Source organism: Rhinatrema bivittatum, chromosome 3 (assembly GCF_901001135.1).
Source record: "Rhinatrema bivittatum chromosome 3, aRhiBiv1.1, whole genome shotgun sequence".
NCBI lineage: Eukaryota > Metazoa > Chordata > Amphibia > Gymnophiona > Rhinatrematidae > Rhinatrema > Rhinatrema bivittatum.
Window position 1 is genome coordinate 486,187,639 of NC_042617.1, and position 20,613 is coordinate 486,208,251.

The window sequence follows — 20,613 nt, forward strand, 5'->3', positions numbered from 1 at the left end:
CAAAATTTTATTAACGCCACCAAACCCCACCCTAGCACTGCCCCCTTCACTCATTTAAATGTTAACATCACAATGCGGTACTTATCATGTGTGTTAGGGCATTATCATGTGTGATAATGCCCTAAAGCACATGGTAACGGTCCATCGTGTTTTAATGAATGAACCTGTTAGTTTTTATTTTATTTTCCCTGGGAATTTCAATATTATAACAAAAATAATCAGTATTAAAAATGACTTTATGATAAAAAAAAAACAGCCATGGAAAAATCTATTTTCTACTGATTTTATTTTTGTTATAGTATTGCAGTTCCCATGAAAAATAAAATAAAATGACTAAAAACATAGGTCCCTAAGTGTAAGACATGAGAACTAAGACATTTAATCTTCACAGCCAAGGGAGATCCTGAGTCCAATGGTTCTACTCCAGTTATTCAGAAACATCGCCCAATAAAGCCTGGAAGAAAGAGCAGGATTTCACTTGCTTCCAGAATTGGAGGTGGTTCTGAGTTACGCGAAGCTCCTCTGGGGAGACTTCCAGAGGGTGGGTGTCGCTCCCAAAAAGATTTGCTGATAGGTATGGTAGGTATAGGCTTTTAAAAAGCCTTCACTAAAGAGTGTGGAGGGTAGAGAATGAAAGTACAGGGTACTGCAGATGAGAATGAATTTACTCAATCCTACATTTAAGAAGTAATATCTCAAAGAGATAGTAACTCAATAATATACCTGGACTTGACCAACATTACTCAAATAATGATTTTATTTATGAAATTGTAACCGAACTTTATTGGCACCTGTTAGAATGTACGATATCCTACATTTACTTACCTTAGTCTATGTGCCTATTTGTAAACCGTTGCGATGGTATATAAACTTAGCGACGGTATAGAAAAGTTTTTAAATAAATAAATAAATAGAATGAGAGCTATTGATTTCTTTCAGTGATTGTAAAATTAAGGAGGCTCCTTGGGAGGATATTCAAGGCCTGGCAGGTGCATAGGATAGCCTGTCCTTCTGGTAACCTGGTCCATTTCCTCAGAGTCAGGGTTTTAAATATGGTGCTCTAGAGAGCTGGAAGCTAGTGTAGTTATTCTAGGATGGGTATGATACACAGATACAATGCTATCGCTTGCAGCCCCCAAAAGTCGTGCTGCGGCATCTCAGATTAGCAGAAGATGGTGTAAACCCTTCAATTGTCAGTCCATCCAGATGCAAGGTTATGATGTATCATACATTTATTACTGAAAATGAGATTCAAGGTTGGTGAATCATACTCAAAAACTTCGATGTGGTAAAGGGAAAGAAAGAGAAAACCTGCTTGTCATGATGGGGCAATTCTTAAAATTTGTGTAAGGCTGTACCTGCAAGCAAAATTTCAAACAGAAACAGCCCACAGGATTTCCCTTTGGTAAAAGTACCCCTGCCGTGAAACAGAGCAGGTAGCTTTTACCCACAGAGGAGGAGGGTAATTTCCAATGGATGATTTAACCTGGATAACTGCGTAGTTACCTAGGTAACATCATTCATTGAACATCATCCTCTCTATATACCTCTAATGTTAGGCATTCTTTAATTCATATTAAAGTTCCTGAATAATAAGATGCTGTCTGGATCCCATTATGAGTTAAAGAAATAAATCAATTTCTAAAGTTAAATGGATATTTTGAAACAATTATACTTCATACCACTCCACCCCTTATGATAGTAGACTAAATTTGTTTTGCAAATATTCATGGAGAATAGTTTATTTTTTTCACTTTTTAGGCAAACATTTTGTGTACATTCCTACTAATGAGGCTACTATATCCTTTGCAACCAGGGAATCTTGTAATCCTGGAACCAATAATTTATATCTCTGTTTGACCTTCCTGTACTATATTGACAATGCTACCTAAAGAATTTTCATTTGGTCATATATGAATCTTTTTTCCTTCCACAAACAAGGAGGGTCATTTACTAAGCATTTTTCCCATAGACACAAAAGGGGGGGAAAAAAACCTTTAGTAAATGACCCCCAAGGTTAGCCTTATTGAACACATTGGTTCTCCTGTTTCTATGGTATGCTTTGCAGATCTTCTTTTCTAATTCTTTTTCATCAGTTTGTACAGTCAGTGACAGTGAGAGCCAGTGTTCCTGTGAGAGTGGTTACACGTGGCCTTATGATGTTTGCAGCAAAGGCCCACTATGTTCTAATAATTGTTCCTGCATTAGCACGTTTCCTCCACATGGTCCGTACTGTCTTCCAATGGGTAAGTGAACATCTTTACTGTAATAGTATCTTGCCTGGTACTAAAATTAATTTTAAAATCCTAAACCTGTTAGGTTCCTGGAGAGCAGGCTGTAGGAGTGCACCAGTGTTTTTTGGATACTCTGGTGAGTTTAACATGGAGACGAGATGCTAATGCCATATGTCAGTTTGCTGAATGATTAATAAGTGAAGCACTGTCTTGTAATTAGTTTATCTATGCTCTGTTTCAAATAGGAGACAATAATTTGAGATGTCTTACAGGGTTATTACAACTTAAATTTGATGTTCTGTTTGTGAAACTCAGGAAAAAAAAAGCACAATATTTAAGCGTGTATTTGGCAAGGAATTACTGCCAGCATTAGAGAAGCACTGAGACCCTAGCCAGGGAAAATTTGTTTCTGAACGTTGTTTTAAAACCTAATATTCATAAAATATTTGTGGGAAATAAATATGGCAATGTTTGTTTTGTTTGACTGGTGCAATCAAAATATTCTGACCAACCTAGTTTGCATCAATAAGGCTGGTTGAATGCTTTTTTTTGTCAAACTTCAGTGATCACCACATAAGATAAGAAATCCAACATAACTAGAAACAAAAAACCTTGCCAAATGTGCATTTTTTACTTAATTCATTGGCACAGGAAAGAATGTCAATCAGCCTTTATCCTAGGTTATCAAAAACTTTCCCTTGGAGGCCCAACTACAAGAGGAATACGACATAAATAAATAAAGGAGGATTTTGGGGCAACAAAGACAAGGGGAGTGCCTATAACATGAAATGCATACTTTTATTTAAAACAAACTTAAACAATTAAGAAACAAATACCTCTGACTAAGAAAGTGGATCTAATAAAGAGGGCAAAAGAAGAAATAGGCGTGTTGATGTTTTGAAAAAATGTATGGGAAAATAAACCAGAGAGCAGGGTGATGGGCTGGCCAGTACTATTGAGACCGGCTCACTACCAGCATTTGGCACCAAAACACGAGTACATGAGAGCAGGAAACAAGAATGGTATGAGAGAGCCTGAGGCAGAAATACCGTGTGCTGTTGGTGAAGGAGGCAGTGCACAAGCAAATGTGCCGTGTTCGACTATGAAGAAGTTTGCATGCAGGACAGGGGAGAAGAAGCAGCGTCACTGGGCAGGGGATGTTGTGGCAGTACATGGAGCTGTTGAGGATCAAACTCTGGCTTGAGACAGGGGAGGCAGTAGTGATCTCAGGTGTGAAAGAGGACATTCCAGGAAGAAAAAAAAACACAAACAGGGGGCCATGAACAAAGGTCAGGGTATCCTTACAGAGAACAGGTAGGGAAAGCATGCAGAGGCATGGCTTCAGGAATACTTTCCAACATAGATTTGTAGAAGGGGTGTGTGTTGGTGTGGGGTGTGGCTATTGAGGGCGTATTGTGGTGTGGTATATTTTATTTATTTTAAAATATTTCTGAACTACTTCCCCAGCCATAAACAGGCAACTTCACTGGTGAACACAATTGTAACCTAATTCAATTTTTATCTTATTTGGGGGAGGAATGGAGGGTATGGATGTAGGAGGGGGTTATAGGAGAGGTGTAAGGTGTATGTGAGGCTGGATGGGATTTTGAGGGCAGGGATTGTCTGTGTGTATGTGTTCTTGTGCATGTTTGGGTGGTTGTGAGTGAAGATGTGTGTTTGGGGATGTTTGTGGGTGTATATGGTGAGCAATGTTTTCTCCAATTTTGAAAGGCTATGTGTGCAACAGTTTTCTTTGTGCAAGCTCTTATAAGCTGAGTTCAAATTTGTGTGCTATGCTTATGAGCCAGTATAAAGTAATATCAGGATTTCTTGTGCGCATTATGTTTTGCTGGGTGCACATGCACACATGCACAGCTTATAGGGAGCAGTGATGGGGAGGGCATATGGCTGTGTGTAGTGTGGGTGTGACATGTTTGTGTGCATGTGGGTGAGTAAGTTGTGGGTGGGACATGTTGCATGATTTTTGTTAGTAGGTGTGGTTGTGAGGGGGTGTTTATGGGTAGAGGTGGTATATGTATGGAGCCTGTATGTACGTTGGATATGTGTGTGGAAGGGCTGTGTGCACGGGAGTGTCTGAAAGTATGGCTATAAGTGGGTGTATGGGGGTGCTGTGGTGTGTTTTGTGGGATGGATGTGTGCATTTGGGAAGGTTTGTATGGGGTGATAATGTATGAAAGGGGAGCTGTGGCTGTGTGTAGGTAGGTGGGGTGTGTGAGGCAGGTGTGTATGTGTATACTAGGATATGGGGGTGAATTGAGAAGTTGCATAATTTATGTTCCCTGTCGGGGAGGCTTAAGTGTGGGTATACTGGGAGCAGGAATGAATGGGATGTGTGAGGGGTATGTGTGTGTGTGTGTGTGTGTGTGTGTGTGTGTGCATGGTAGGTGATTGTGAGGATGTGTGTGAAGGGTGTGGATATGAGTGGGTATGGGGTGTGTATGTGTAGAGGGGTTTATGCATTTGGTGACTGGGTGTGAGGGTGGGTGTGTGAGTGTGTGGGTGAGGATGTTTTGGGAGATGGGATATGTTTGTGTACTTTAGAAGCACCTTTTTGAGCCATTCTTTGCCAGTTGTTTCAGTTATATATTGCCCATTGGTGTTTCCTCTCTGTATTTGTGATGTCTCTTTGGGATCATCACAATATGTCCTAGACATGAACCCTGTGAGCTAGGATAGGAACAGCTCTTCCTCTGAGGTTACTGGAAAGGCCAGCCCCCTGCTGCATATAAAAGCAGGCTGCAGCAATCCACAGTGTGGCATTTTAGTTAAGAGTAAGAGGGTTTTTCTGAGTTTTTCCTTGAGTTGTTCCCCTGCTTGGGTGCTGGGTTTCCCATCCTGGACCAGTACCCTAGTGGGAAGGGATTCAGTGCCTGCCTTAGTGCTGGTTCTATATTTTGATTGAGACTTTTGGATGTTTTTGCTAATTTTGAGGATTCCTTCTGTGAGAGCCTTGATACCCTGGCTGGAGGAATTCAGGGTATCCGCCAGATAGGTTAGATCAGAAGGTAGAGAAGATTCCAAATGGTGGCCTGCTGCAGAGGAGTTCTATTTTTTGCCCTTTTTGTAAAGATTTCTTCTGAGTTCCCAGAAGGAAGTTTGTGGCCACTCTTCCTGCCCAAAGAGGGGATATCTGTATAGAGATGCTGTGTTCCCTGCTACTGAACTTTTTGTAGGGAGGATCCCATTGAGACAACTGAAGAAAAGAACTGTGGATGGGACCTGGAATTCTATTCTGAGGAAACCCAACCAGAGTGCAATCTATCCCCAGATATTCGGTATCATCATGCACGCTCCTTAGTACACACCTCCATAACGTCTGGGGCAATACTAGCTATTTGTTTGCACTATGCTCGTGGCCTTTCATGATTCAATACAGTAAATCATCTGTCATCACTTGGCGATCCCAACAGGGGAATATCTGGATGCTGTGACACCACAGATGTAACAGCCCTGTGGCTCTTCTTAGCTTGCCAAAGCACAGAAAGGCTAGGATCATATCTCTGAACCTGTTGCAGATCAGATTCCCATAAGGAGGGCAACCCTTCCCCCTTTAAGCTAGTAACTTTGGAGTAGGCCGCTGGTAGGGCAGTGATGGATACACCCAATCAAACTACTGCATGAACTTTATCTGGGGGTATGACACAAGGCCTTTATGCCATCCTCTGGCACCTGTATCCATGAGTCCGAACCTTCCTCACTATAGGTCCTTTGTGACAGAGCATTGGCATCCATCTTGTTTTACCCGGAACGATACTGCATGCTGAATTCCTGTGTGGCTAAGGTTGCCAGCCATCAGTGTCCTAAGGCATTGAGCTTGGTTACCAGTCTGCTCCAGTCTATTAGAGGTGCATGCCGACACAAAAAACAACAAACAATGAATTAAAAAAAAAAAACAACAGAACAATGATGGGGCCCTTAATGATGGTGAGCTGGCAGTATGGCAAGCCAAACAGATGAACAATGTGGTGTGTGGAAGGTCTCTCTGCCCTGCAGTAGTTCCCCAGTACTTTACTTCACACTGAGCAGGAGTCTGGCCTGGATTCAGTTTCTCATGGAAAGACCAGGGTCCTTAAGAGATTACTGCCCCAGCCTTACACTGTGGATGGGGTTTTTACAAGTTGTACTCTTAAAACAAAAGTCTATGTTTGACTTTGACTGAGAGGATGAAGTAATCAAGAATGAGATACTGGATCCATAAAAAGGAAGGAGAAAAACATCCTCTCCCTCCTCCTGTTAGAATACCCTTTTGTAACCCCTGTTTCTTCTGGGGTCACCTTGCATAGCACTTGGGCAGCTTTCGCAAAGTAAGGAAAACAATCTCTCAGGCTGTGAGTTGGAGGCAGGATAATCTGCAGGACCAAAACAGGGCCTAGGACCTCTCCATGAAATAAATGACTGTCTACACCAAACTTGTGCTCCAAAACAAAACTGTTTTACTAAGATTTATTTAGAACAAAACATTACAGGAAAAAATTACAGTTCTCATCCATGTCACTTCAACTCCATCAGCTCCAGTATTTTCTTCAACATGTAAACCGATAGCCATTTTCAATTACCAGGAAGCCTTCAAGCTAGAGCAGTGTAGGTCTGTAAGGGGGAGCATAACTTTTGCATGCAGCCCCTCCCTTTGAGGGGTCTGAAATGACTGTCCCCCTGGGAGGTTTTTGAAGTAACTCCCTAGAGGGCAGTCTTTATGGTTTGCTTACAGTGAGGAGCTTAGACTTTGTTGTTTTCAGGCCCAGTCAGGGGAAGCAGGCTAACCCAACCTGTGGAATCTGACCAGGGTTGGGAGGGCTTCCTTCCAGTCTACTCACTAACTGGTTGGGCTTTCCCTCTGGGTATATTTTGGGCTTTGTACATTTTCTTGGTAGGAAGCCTGGTGAGACCCTGCACACCACCTAGACTCAGGGATTAGGGAACCCTGTTCGGGGGGCTGCCCAGGTTAGGGAAGACCTGCCCCTCTACCCTTCGATGAGGACAGAGGTGGTTGTGACCCAGTGCCAGGTCTCTCCGGTATTAAATTGCTTTACAAGGAAAGAGATTTTGTTTTAAGACTCAGGAGGAAGTGTTTGGCTGCCTCTTCCTGCCTGAAGGAAACATCAGGAACTGCTGTTCCAGCTGGTTTCCTCCATAAGGGATCCAAGCACCAAGAGAATCTAAGAGAACTATGAATTGTGAGTAACAAATTAATTGAGAATACTGAGGATACCACTAGGAGTCTTCGCCCTTCGGGTGAGAGAGAGAATTTGCAGTTCTCCATGCCAAGACTGTTTTGCCTATTTTCATCCAGGGTTGGAGGGGATCCCTGACCCCTAAAAATGGGTTCATGCTCTACTCCAAAGCCTTCATTTTTCCACACCCTGGAGGTTGGAGATAACAAGGGTCCCTATGAGGAAATATTTTGCACAGATCGAGAGAAGGAACTGCAATCAAGTTAACCTCATTTGTGGAGCTTATACAGAGTGAATTTTGCCACTACAGCATTATTATCCGCAAGTAAACTTTAATTTTAGATGCCACCTTGGTGCCTGGAGTAGTTATTGCACAATGGGCCCACAGTGTGAACTTTCTGATGGGATACTCCTCTCCCAGGGGAACACAGACCTACCAGAGACACCCTTTGCACTCGGGGCCTTGAATGGTAACTTTACCCCCATTCAACACCTTGGGGAGAAAAGAGACAATCTACTTCTAGCCATGGTCCATGCCCTGAAGAGACTACAAATAAGTTTATGGCCCCACCTGTGCAGGGGTAACAAACAGAAAAAACAAAACAAAAATTTCTTCCCCAATTACAGTCTCTTCCAGTATTGACAATGCCCAGAACAGCTCCAGAGATTATCACTCCTGCTGTAGACTGAAACCTCCTGATCCCTGCACTGTGTCCCATTTAGGCACAGTTTCCCTCCTGGTCCTGTCAGTCCTCAGCTGCAGATGTATTATTTACCCATTTCTTGTACTCACAGATATCCAGAACAGCTCTAGGAAGGCCCACGCCTTTTCTCTTAAGTAATGAAGTCCTCTGAGCCCCTGGTAAGTTCCAGCTAGGCATAGTTTGTCTCCTGGTCCCACCAGTTGGGAAAACAAAAGAGAGAGAAAGAGAGATTATCAGCAGAAAATAAGCCCCAGTATTGAGTGTGCCCTGTGACTCCTTTCAGGATTCCCTGAGTCAGAGCTGCATCTTTATAGGTCTGACATCAGATCCTGCCAGAATCAGCCAGACCCAGCCAGAACTTGGGAGGATCTGAGACAATCCAGCAGCAGCTGAGTGACTTCCAGTTGCAGCATGGAGACTTGCTAAAATTCATCAGTCTCCAAGTTTGGGCCCCTCCATGCATTAAAGAGAGAGAATGCTCCACAAACCATATGAATCTCTTCCTTCCCAGGAGTAACCTCATTAAAACTGAGAGTAACCATACAGGCTATGGATCTCAGAATTAGGGAGTGGATTCCCCTCAACAAATACAGGAACTCAGATTAGTGTTTGTATCTAAGCATCGGGGTTCAACTATCCCATGTGTGTTTCTGAAACTATGGCTTTCTGCTACTGTCACATATCTTCTACTATGTGAAGAAGTGTTTAACCCTGTGAAGTGGTCTGTGGATGTGGACGTATAAAGATATTTATCTGATCTTGAAAAAAATTAGATCTGAGTTGGAATCATAATTAACATCATCTGTGTGAACTTTGTGTCTGGTCATTACATGATAAGGAAGGTGCTGCATGATTACAGATTTTGGAGGGGTTCTGATTAGTGTACAGGGAAGAAAGGGGCTTCCCATCCCCAAAGAGGATGGGAAGCCCCTTTCCACGATGGAGTTTCACCCCATGGTCCACTACAATATCTGCTCAACCACGACTATTTAAGAACCCTAACCCTGTAACTGTGAAGAACTCCCAACCACAGGTTACCTATATAAGGAGTAAGTCCAGCAGTTATTTCCCTGCAGATTTTGTACCCGTTTTCAAGGTGGAAGTATGCATATGCTTTCATTTCGAAAATTACCCCAGGAAAATTACCCACCTGCTAATGTGTGGGAGAAAATACGTGCATACTTTTAAAATTCAAAAGCAGGCACATTAAGTACAAACTTCTTCCCAACCCTGCCCCCAGGAATGTCCCTTTGCATCATGGGTAAAGTTGTACATGTAGTGGCACTGCTCGTATAAGTTTAACCACACAAGGGGAAAGCAAGTTTCGAAAAGCCCTTTTCTGCGGGCAAAGCACTGGCTTTGAAAACTACCCTTCTGAAAGGCTGAATTAGCAAGTTTGAAGCTGGTGAGTTAAGCTCAAAGCCTTGCTTGATTGGTGTTATTGCTCACCAGTTTCAGACTAGTGCTAATTCTACCTGTTTTATGTATATTAGAGATGTGAATCGTGTCCTCGATCGTCTTAACGATCGATTTCGGCTGGGAGGGGGAGGGAATCGTATTGTTGCCGTTTGGGGGGGTAAAATATCGTGAAAAATCGTGAAAAATCGTGAAAAATCGAAAAATCGTAAAATCGCAAAACCGGCACATTAAAACCCCCTAAAACCCACCCCCGACCCTTTAAATTAAATCCCCCACCCCCCCCAAATGACTTAAATAACCTGGGGTCCAGCGGCGGTCCGGAACGGCAGCGGTCCGGAACGGGCTCCTGCTACTGAATCTTGTTGTCTTCAGCCGGCGCCATTTTCCAAAATGGCGCCGAAAAATGGCGGCGGCCGTAGACAAACACGATTGGACGGCAGGAGGTCCTTCCGGACCCCCGCTGGACTTTTGGCAAGTTTTGTGGGGGTCAGGAGGACCCCCCCAAGCTGGCCAAAAGTTCCTGGAGGTCCAGCGGGGGTCAGGGAGCGATTTCCCGCCGCGAATCGTTTTCCGTACGGAAAATGGCGCCGGCAGGAGATCGACTGCAGGAGGTCGTTCAGCGAGGCGCCGGAACCCTCGCTGAACGACCTCCTGCAGTCGATCTCCTGCCGGCGCTATTTTCCGTACGGAAAACGATTCGCGTCGGGAAATCGCTCCCTGACCCCCGCTGGACCTCCAGGAACTTTTGACCAGCTTGGGGGGGTCCTCCTGACCCCCACAAGACTTGCCAAAAGTCCAGCGGGGGTCCGGAAGGACCTCCTGCCGTCCAATCGTGTTCGTCTATGGCCGCCGCCATTTTTCGGCGCCATTTTGGAAAATGGCGCCGGCTGAAGACAACAAGATTCAGTAGCAGGAGCCCGTTCCGGACCGCTGCCGTTCCGGACCGCCGCTGGACCCCCAGGTTATTTAAGTCATTTGGGGGGGGGTTCGGAGGGTGGGGGATTTAATTTAAAGGGTCGGGGGTGGGTTTTAGGGGGTTTTAGTGTGCCGGCTCACGATTCTAACGATTTATAACGATAAATCGTTAGAATCTCTATTGTATTGTGTTCCATAACGGTTTAAGACGATATTAAAATTATCGGACGATAATTTTAATCGTCCTAAAACGATTCACATCCCTAATGTATATGCGTTTTTAAGAACTGGAGTTAAAGTGTGTATGGTTGTGAAGCTTACTAGTATAGTCCTCTCTAGGGACATTACCTAAAACATGAACTTTCAAAGCAGAGGCATCCTCATAGAAACAAGCTATTTACCTATATTAAAAGGTTCTATGCAATACCTCGATAATTGCCTCATCACATCCATGACCATATTCATCATGGTGCAGAGGCCATCACTGATTCACTAAGCTGAGGTAAGATTTCAATGCAGAAACTGTGTGTTATTTACCACATATCCCATTTTCTCCAGTGAGAGCTATTTACTAATAACATATGTTTTCTGCATTAAAACCTTAGGGGCAAATTTTCAAAGACCTACGCACCTGCGCTAGCCAGTGCGCGCACATGTACACCCAATTTAATAACATGCGCGCACAGGCGCGTGCATGTTAAGAACTGGAGCCCTATCCGAGCCCTGCTGCCTTCCCCTATTCCCTCCCAGGCAGATCCGAAATCGGAGCTGCCTGGGAGGGAACTTCCTTACCTCCCCACCCCCACCTTCCCTTTCCCTACCTCCCCCGCCCTTCTCCCCCTACCTTTGTTGCTTTCTTTTTTTTTTGTTTTAAAACTTACTTCAGCCTTGGGGCTGAATTAGGTTGCGCACGCCGGCCAATTGCCCCACCCCACCCTCGGACCACCCCTTTTGTAAAGCCCCGGGACTTACACGCTTCCCGGGGCTTTATGCGCGCCGCCGGGCCGTTTGAAAATAGGCCCGGCGGCGCGTAACCCCCCTACCGGCGTAAATCCGCCTGGATTTACACGCATAGGTCTTTGAAAATCTGCCCCTAACTGCACCTTAGTGAATCAGCCTCATACAGAATTAGGAAGGAAGAAATGATTTCCTAAAGGGAATATACATATAGAAAGAAGTGTGATTTCCCTGTTGGATTTGTATCTTTCTTTTCTGTAGCAGGATGCAAGCGTGGTGATTTATATGTGCCACTAGGCAAAAACATCAGCGTATCTTGTAGCTTAGAAAACAACGCAACTACAGGAATTATGTTCTACAATTGCTCCTCTAATGGCACGCTGAAGGTGGATAAGAAAATGTGTGTATCTGTAGCAGTTAATCAGCTTTACCTTCAACTTCAGGTAACAATTTCTATTTCCTTGTTCAGTAACTGCAACAAATCAAAAAAATATTAATTTTCTAAAAATACTGTGTAATTTAATTACAGTATATTGGCTTGGCTTTGCATTTGTTCAGTTCTTAGGTGCATTTTCAAATATGCTAGGTTATTGTGTGTGAAATTGTATAAAAGGGCAAGTAGTAGGGAGTACAGCTCATCGGGTGAAGGTCTCAGAGGTATGCACCCAAGTATTTTCATATGCAACATATGCGCATACATCAGCCAAATTTATGTAACCCTTTGCCGGGGGGGGGGGGGGAGGGGTCTGTTCTCTCTGCACCTCCCAGGGAGTGAGCTCTTTCTGTGGGGGGGAGGGGGGGGAGGAAATCCTTTGTGGTCCAGGTGATGGAAAGTCTCTCCTGATGTGTGTGTGTGTATATCTCTTAGCTGCAGTATTCTCCTTAGGGACAAACAGGCTGGACTCAGATTGGGAGTTAAATAAAGTTTACTGATTATTTCCAAAAGATCAATCACTATCCCACAAACATTCCACAAATTGTACATTTGAACTGTTTACATTGCCTCTCTGCTGGAGTGCTTGGGTCCATCTCTCTGACTCCTGGAAGGAGCTTGCCACTGCCTCCTCATCTGTGTATAAACAGCCCAATAAGTTGGGAATCCTAGGGAGGAACCCCAAAGCCACAAAAAGATCCTACCTGAGTCCAAAGTTCTGTCTTTTGCCCAAAGCCCATGTCCTGATTCCTTTGGGGTGGCGTTCTGGTTGGGAGTCTCCAGGTATTGATGTTCTAGTCCCATTCTCTCCTTCTCTGGGTAGAGTAGGATTAAACGGTCAATTTTCTCAGTGGAAAAGGGTAAACAGTGGAGTGCCTCAGGGATCTGTACTTGGACTGGTGCTTTTCAATATATATATAAATGGTCTGGAAAGGAATACGATGAGCGTGGTTATCAAATTTGCGGATGATAAAAAATTATTCAGAGTAGTTAAATCACAAACGGATTGTGATACATTGCAGGAGGACCTTGCGAGACTGGAAGATTGGACATCCAAATGGCAGATGAAATTTAATGTGGACAAGTGCAAGGTGTCGCATATAAGGAAAAATAACCCTTGCTGTAGTTACATGATGTTAGGTTCCATATTAGGAACTACCACCTAGGAAAAAGATCTAGGCATCATAGTGGATAATACTTTAAAATCGTCGGCTCAGTGTGCCGCAACAGTCAAAAAAGCAAATAGAATGTTAAGAATTATTAGGAAGGGATTCGTTAATAAAACGGAAAATGTCATAATGCTTCTATATCGCTCCATGGTGAGACCGCACCTTGAATACTGTGTACAATTCTGGTCGCCACATCTCAAAAAAGATATAGTTGCGATGGAGAAGGTACAGAGAAGGGCAACCAAAATGATAAAGGGGATGGAACAGCTCCCCTATACCAAAATGATAAAGGGGATGGAACAGCTCCCCTATGAGGAAAGGCTGAAGAGGTTAGGGCTGTTCAGCTAGGAGAAGAGATGGCTGAGGGGGAATATGATAGAGGTCTTTAAGATCATGAGAGTTCTTGAACGAGTAGATGTGAATTGGTTATTTACATTTTCGTATAATAGAAGGACTAGGGGGCATTCCATGAATTTAGCAAGTAGCACATTTAAGACTAATCAGAGAAAATTCTTTTTCACTCAACGCACAATTAAGCTCTGGAATTTGTTGCCAAAGGATGTGGTTAGTGCAGTTAGTGTAGCTAGGTTCAAAAAAGGTTTAGATAAGTTCTTGGAGGAGAAGTCCATTAACTGCTATTAATTAAGTTGACTTAGGGAATAGCCACTGCTATTAATTGCATCACTAGCATGGGATCTTCTTGGTGTTTGGGTAATTGCCAGGTCCTTGTGGCCTGGTTTGGCCTCTTTTGGAAACAGGATGCTGGGCTTGATGGACCCTTGGTCTGACCCAGCATGGCAATTTCTTATGTTCTTATGAGTATTTCAAATTTAGAAAGTTAATAAAAGCAGAACTATTTCACAAGGCTTTTGCAGAGGGTGACTTGGAGGTGTTGTGACAGCTTAAGGCAAGGAATAGCTGTTTTTTTTAATATGTGGCAGATTAGATGGTAATTTGTTTTATGTGTATTATATTTGTTATGCTCAGGTTCTGAACCATTGGGCCGACGGGAGGATGGTGTACCTTAGGAAGTGGATTCGTAGGTTCTCCCATCGGGTGGCGAGGCAAGACAGAAGATGTGATCAGCTGACCCTCGGCATTGGAGACAAGGCGACCGTGGGGGCAGACGAGGAGTCGTGACGTCGAGGAACGGAACTGTGTCTTCACCACTGGAAGTCCGCGGTCCCCCCAGGAGGAGCTCGTAAGGACCCAGACCGCTGGGACTTAGGTGGACCTTTGAGAGGTCAAGGAGTCAAGAGTTTGGTGCAAGGGCTAACTGGAGCTTCACCCCCTGGAAGCCTGCGGTCCCCCCGGGAGCAGCCCGTAGGGACCCGGGCCACTGGGACTTAGGTGAGCCCTTGGAGACGGTGGTCCAGAAGAAGTCCAAGGTCAAGTGCCAGAGGGTTGTCGCTTACCAGTCCGAGGTCACACACCAAGGGATCGCCGCTTGCCAGTCCGAAGTCACACACCAGGAATCACCGCTTGCCAAGCCGAAGTCAGGAATGAGGAACACCAAGACGAGACAGGAACCAGGAACAAGGATCCAAAGTACAAGAACTCACCGAAGCAAGCAGACCTGACTACGAAGAACGTTGCCAAGTCAAGGAATGGGCAGTGGAAGCCTCCCTTTATAATTCCTCTATTCTCGCCCATTGGAAACAGCTGAGAGTAGTTAAGGGGCTTGGCCCCTTTAAATCTAGGGAGGAGGTGCGGCCTCGTGCCTAAAGATGGCGGCGGCTATCTTGGATTTCCTCCATGGAGGAAAGACTGCCGGACGCCGCGATGGGGAAGCAGGGATGGCTCCCCACCCGGCGGCCATCTCGGAGCGACGGGCACAGGGTCAGGGTTTTCCCCCGCAGCTGCCGCGGTGAGTCACCGCTGTGGGCAAAGTAGAAGGCCGCAGTCGTGGTCATCCACGGCCGCGGAGCACAACAGTACCCCCCCTCTTTAGGGCGCCTCCCCGGAGGTCTGGGCTTAGACGGATGGTCTCTGTGGAATTGGTCAAGCAAGCCCCGGTCTAAGATGTTGGCCAACAGCTCCCAGGTGTTTTCTTTGGGGCTGAACCCCTCCCAAGCTAACAGGTACTCCCATTTCTTTCTATGTTTTCTCATGTCTAAGACCTCTCAGACTTGATAGGTGAGGTCATCTTTGGAGGCAATAGGTTGGGGAGTCGGAGGCATACTGGAAGGCCAAGATAACACCAGAGGCTTCAAGAGGGAGACATGGAACGTGTTGTGTATCTTGAGTGAAGGCGGAAGACGAAGCTGATACTATACGGCACCAACCTGTCACATGATGGGAAACGGCCCAATAAATCAAGGGCATCGCACTGATGGCAGCTTCAGGCAGATGAACTGTGTGCTCAGCCATACCTTTTGCCCCGGCCTGAGAGGCGGGTATGGTGTCTTTCGCTGATTGGCATACCTTTTTTCCACCTGACTGGCTTTGATCAGCGCGCGCCGTGTGGAAATCCACAGACGGTGTAGTTCACCTGCAAAGAGTTGGGCTACCAGGGATGTGACTGAAATGGGAACTGGCAGCGGCAGGCATGGCTGCTTCCCATACACTATCTGGAATGGCGAGGATCCGGTAGCTGTGGAAAGATGGGAAATGAGTGCAAATTCTGCCCATGGTAGCAGACTTGCCCAGTCGTCCTGTTTCTCATTGACGTATATATGGAGGAACTGCTTTAAAGTTTGGTTCGTTCTCTCCGCAAGACCATTGGTCTGCGGGTGGTAAGCAGAAGTATAGTCTAGGGTAATGTTGAACTTCTGGCAGAGGGCCCTCCAGAACCTGGCAGTAAATTGAGGGCCCCGGTCCGAAAGGATACTTCTTGGTAGGCCATGTAATTTGAAAATGTGCTGGACGAACAGCTGGGCTAGTTGTGGTGCGGATGGCAACCCTGGGAGTGGCACGAAGTGCGCCATTTTACTAAACCGGTCGATGACCATTCATATGACCGTGTTGCCACTGGATAATGGCAGATCGACCACAAAGTTGGTTGCCAGATGGGTCCATGGTTCCGAGGGAGCTGGTAAAGGCTGAAGCAAGCCTGGGGTCAAACCGGGGATCCTCTTATGGCGAGCACATGACTGACAGGACTCTACGTAAGCCCGGACATCTTTGTTAACCTTCGGCCACCAGTAGTATCGGCGCAGGGTCTGTAAGGTCCGGGATTGTCCTGGATGGCCGGAGCAACGGGAATCATGAGCCCACGCCAGGACTTGCTTCCGCAAGTGCGGTGGAACCAGAGTTTTCCCAGGAGGGATGGTTGTGGTGGCGAACAGGAGAATGCGTGACGGTTCGATGATGAACTGTGGGTCACCAGTAGTCTCTGAAGACTCAAATACACGTGATAAGGCGTCGGCCTTGAGATTCTTCCGGGCAGGTCTGTAGCGTAGAATAAAATTGAATTGAGTGAAGAATAAGGCCCGACGTGCCTGACGAGGGTTGAGTCGCTGTGCCCGATGCAGGTACTCAAGGTTCTTATGGTCTGTGTAAGAACCTTGAGTACCCTCTAGCCAAGGGCGCCACTCTTCTAAGGCTACCTTAATAGCTAAGAGCTCCTTGTCGCCTATGGCGTAGTTCTGCTGTGCCAGAGGAACTGGCGGGAGAGGAAGGCACATGGGCGTAATGTATGATTTTTGGAAGTCTGGCTCAGAACGGCCTTCTGAGGATGCGTCCACCTCGATGACAAATGGTCGCTGCGGATCTGGATGACGAAGACACGGTTGTTGCAGGAATGCCTCCTTGAGTTGAGAAAAGGCGGCCTCCGTTCCTGGAGGCCAATTCTTGGGATCCGCACCTTTCCGGGTCAGGGCTGTCATCAGGGCAACGATGGACGAATAATGAGGTATAAAAGATCGGTAGTAGTTGACGAAACCCAAAAATCGTTGGAGTGCCTTCAGTGGCCATTCCCGAATGGCTTTCATCTTCTGGGGGTCCATACAGAATCCCTTACTGGAGACGATGTACCCCAGGAAGGGAAGGGACTCCCGTTCAAAAAGGCACTTTTCAAGTTTCGCATACAGTCTATGTTCTCTGAGGCATTGCAATACTTGGACGACATGCTGACGGTGAGCGGTCAGAGAGTCCGAGAATATCAAAATGTCGTCCAGGTACATGACCACGCACTGATACAAGAGATCGCGGTGTATCTTGTTCATGGTGTTCTAGAACACCGCAGGAGCATTACAGAGCCCAAACGGCATCACTAAATACTCATAGTGGGCATCTCAGGTGTTGAAGGCCGTCTTCCATTCGTCACCCTCCTTGATGCGGATCAGGTTGTAGGCCCCTCGGAGATCCAACTTGGAGAAGATCCTCGCACCTTGCAGCCGATCGGAGATGAGGGGCAAGGGGTAGCGGTCCTCGACCGTTATAACATTCAGGCCCCGGTACTCGATGCAAGGGCGAAGGCTTCCATTCTTCTTTCCAATGAAGAAGAACCCAGCCCCTGCTGGGGACGTTGACTTCCAAATGAAACCCCTCTCCAGGTTCTCTTTGATGTACTCTGTCATGGCCATCGTCTCCGCAGGCGAGAGGGCATAGGTGCGCCCCCGAGGGGGCTCAGTGCCAGGGAGGAGGTTGATGGCACAATCGAATGGTCAATGAGGCAGAAGTACCTCGGCCTTTTGCTTTGAGAAGACATCCGCGTACAAGGCACAGGAGGCCGGCAGGCCTTGAAGACTGGTGTAGGCAATGGAGCATGAGACTGGAATCACTGATTGGAGGCAATTGCCATGACACCATGGGAAACTTTCCACCCAAGAGCATCGGCGACGAATGAAGGAGGGGCTTTGCTTCTACTGCGGCTATCTGATGGCCCACTATGCCGCAATAGAAGCAAAGCCCCTCCTTCATTCGTCGCCGATGCTCTTGGGTGGAAAGTTTCCCATGGCCCAAATCCATGGGCTCGTCAACCAGTGTTCGGGAGGGTCCCGAATCACCCTTGGGAAAGGACGAATGTTGAGGATGTCTCATAGGTGTCGGGGCTTTGTGATGGTTTGGGCCTCTTGGCAGCGCTTTTGGTGTCGCCTATTGATAAGCCCTGCCAGGTCGATAAGGGGCCCAGCCCTGCCAGGTCGATAAGGGGCCCAGCCGAGCTCCGAGGAAAGGGTCCGGAAATCAATGGCGAATTTGGCCAATGTCCTTGAACCTTGGCATAACTGAAGCAGCTTCAGTCCGGCGGAAACTTCCTGAGTAGGATCACCGAAGCTCATTCGAAAGAGCTCCCAAAAGTCTCTTAAATTACTGAGAACGGGATCATCTGTTCCCACAGGGGGAAGCCCACTCTAGGGCCTTCCCTTCCAGGAGGGCGAGAATGAAAGTAGTCTTGGTAGTGTCATCGGGAAAAAGGACCGACTGCAGATGGAAGTGCATGTTGCACTGGTTAATGAAACCCCTGCAGGTCTGGGGTTCCCCAGAGAAATGTGGCTGTGTAGGCAAGGGGATTACTGAAATGCCCCCGGAAGCCACCGGCAGGGACAGCAGAGTGGGGTTCATGGGCCCTAACGCTTCAAAGCATTGGTACAGGCCCTCCACTGCAGAGACAAGGGCATCCAGGGTCTTTTGCTGATCCTTCAGACACTGGGCCATTCCAGGAATGGCCTGGCGGGCAGATGCCTCTGCCGGGTCCATGGACTTGGCAATCTGTTATGCTCAGGTTGTGAACTCTTGGCCGACGGGAGGAAGTGGATCCATAGGTTCTCCCATCAGGTGGCAAGGCAGGACAGAAGATGTGACCAGCTGACCCTCAGCACTGGAGACGAGGCGACCGTGGGGGCAGACGAGGAGTCGTGACGTCGAGAAGCGGAACTGTCTTCACCACTGGAAGTCCACAGTCCCCCCAGGAGGAGCCTGTAGGGACCCGGACCACTGGGACTTAGGTGGACCTTTGAGAGGTCAAGGAGTCAAGAGTTTGGTGCAAGGGCTAACTGGAGCTTCACCCCTGGAAGCCTGCGGTCCCCCCGGGAGGAGCCCATAGGGACCCGGGCCGCTGGAACTTAGGTGGGCCCTTGCAGACGGTGGTCCAGAAGAAGTCCAAGGTCAAGTGCCAGAGGGTCGTTGCTTACCAGTCCGAGGTCACACACCAAGGGATCGTCGCTTGCCAGTCCGAAGTCTCACACCAGAAATCACCGCTTGCCAATCTGAAGTCAGGAACCAGGAACACCAAGACAAGACAGGAACCAGGAACAAGGATCCGAAGTACAAGAACTCACTGAAGCAAGCAGACCTGACTATGAAGAACATTGCCAAGTCAAGGAATGGGCAGAGGAAGCCTCCCTTTATACTTCCTCTACTCTGGCCCATTGGAAATAGCTGAGAGTAGTTAAGGGGTATGGCCCCTTTAAATCTAGGGAGGAGGCGCGGCCTCGTGCCTAAAGATGGCGGCAGCCATCTTGGATTTCCTCCGCGGAGGAAAGACTGCCGGACGCCGCGAGGGGGGAGCAGGGACGGTTCCCCATCCAGCGGCCATCTCGGGGACTCGTGCTGGAGCGATGGGCACAGGGTCAGGGGTTTCCCCCACAGCTGCTGCGGCGGGTTGCCACCGCGGGCAAGGTAGGGGGCCGCGGTCATGTTCGGCCACAGCCATGGAACACAATATTTTAGGAATGTTTTATTGTAATCTGCGTTTGAATATGTTAGGTTGTGTGGAATATAAATGATCGTCGACAGAAATAAATACATTTTATTTTCATCCAGAAATTATTACAAATATTTTAAAATCATTTAAACACAGTTACCCCAGATTATAAACCACATAGTAGAAATACATCAGCCCATCTTTCCTGTCATTGTTGAAGATTTACCCAATCACCAGGTTGGGTAGTCTGTAGAGATGTGAATCGTGTGATCGATCGTCTTAACGATCGATTTTGGCTGGGGGGGGAGGGAATCGGATCGTCGTGGTTTTGTTTTTGTAAATATCGTGTAAATCATAAATCGGGGGAGGGCGGGAAAACCGGCACACTAAAACAACTCTAAAACCCACCCCGACCCTTTAAAATAAATCCCCCACCCTCCCGAACCCCCCCCCAAAATGTCTTAAATTACCTGGGGTCCAGTGGGGGGGGGTCCCGGTGTGATCTTCCACTCTCGGGCCACGGGTGCGTTGATAGAAATGCCGCCGGCGCCATTTTGGTTCCTGTCCCCCGACGTCACGAGCGTAGATCGCTCCCAGACCCCCGCTGGACCCCCAGGGACTTTTGGCATTCTGGGGGGGGCCTCCTGACCCCCACAAGACTTGCCAAAAGTCCAGCGGGGGTCCGGAAACAACCTCCTGCACTTGAATCGTGTTGCCGTATTGCAAAATGGCCATATGGCCGGCGCCATTTTGATACTCGGGCCGTATTGCAAAATGGCGCCGGCCGTATGGCCGTATGGCCGGCGCCATTTTGCAATACGGCAACACGATTCGAGTGCAGGAGGTCTTTCCCGGACCCCCGCTGGACTTTTAGCAAGTCTTGTGGGGGTCAGGAGGCCCCCCCAAGCTGGCCAAAAGTCTCTGGGGGTCCAGTGGGGGTCCAGGAGCGATCTCCTACGCTCATGACGTCGGGGGAAAGGAACCAAAATGGCACCGGCGCTACC

At 47.1% G+C, this 20,613-nt stretch overlaps 1 protein-coding gene across 1 annotated transcript in view; it reads left to right on the forward strand.

The window, feature by feature from the left end:
- LOC115088100 (adhesion G protein-coupled receptor F5-like) overlaps positions 1 to 20,613 on the forward strand; it is a 151,622-nt gene that overhangs the window by 51,541 nt on the left and 79,468 nt on the right. The window contains exons 5-6 of the mRNA XM_029596055.1: positions 2,097 to 2,246; positions 11,683 to 11,864. Coding sequence (XP_029451915.1) covers positions 2,097 to 2,246; positions 11,683 to 11,864 — 332 coding nt within the window. The remainder of the gene's footprint in view (positions 1 to 2,096; positions 2,247 to 11,682; positions 11,865 to 20,613) is intronic.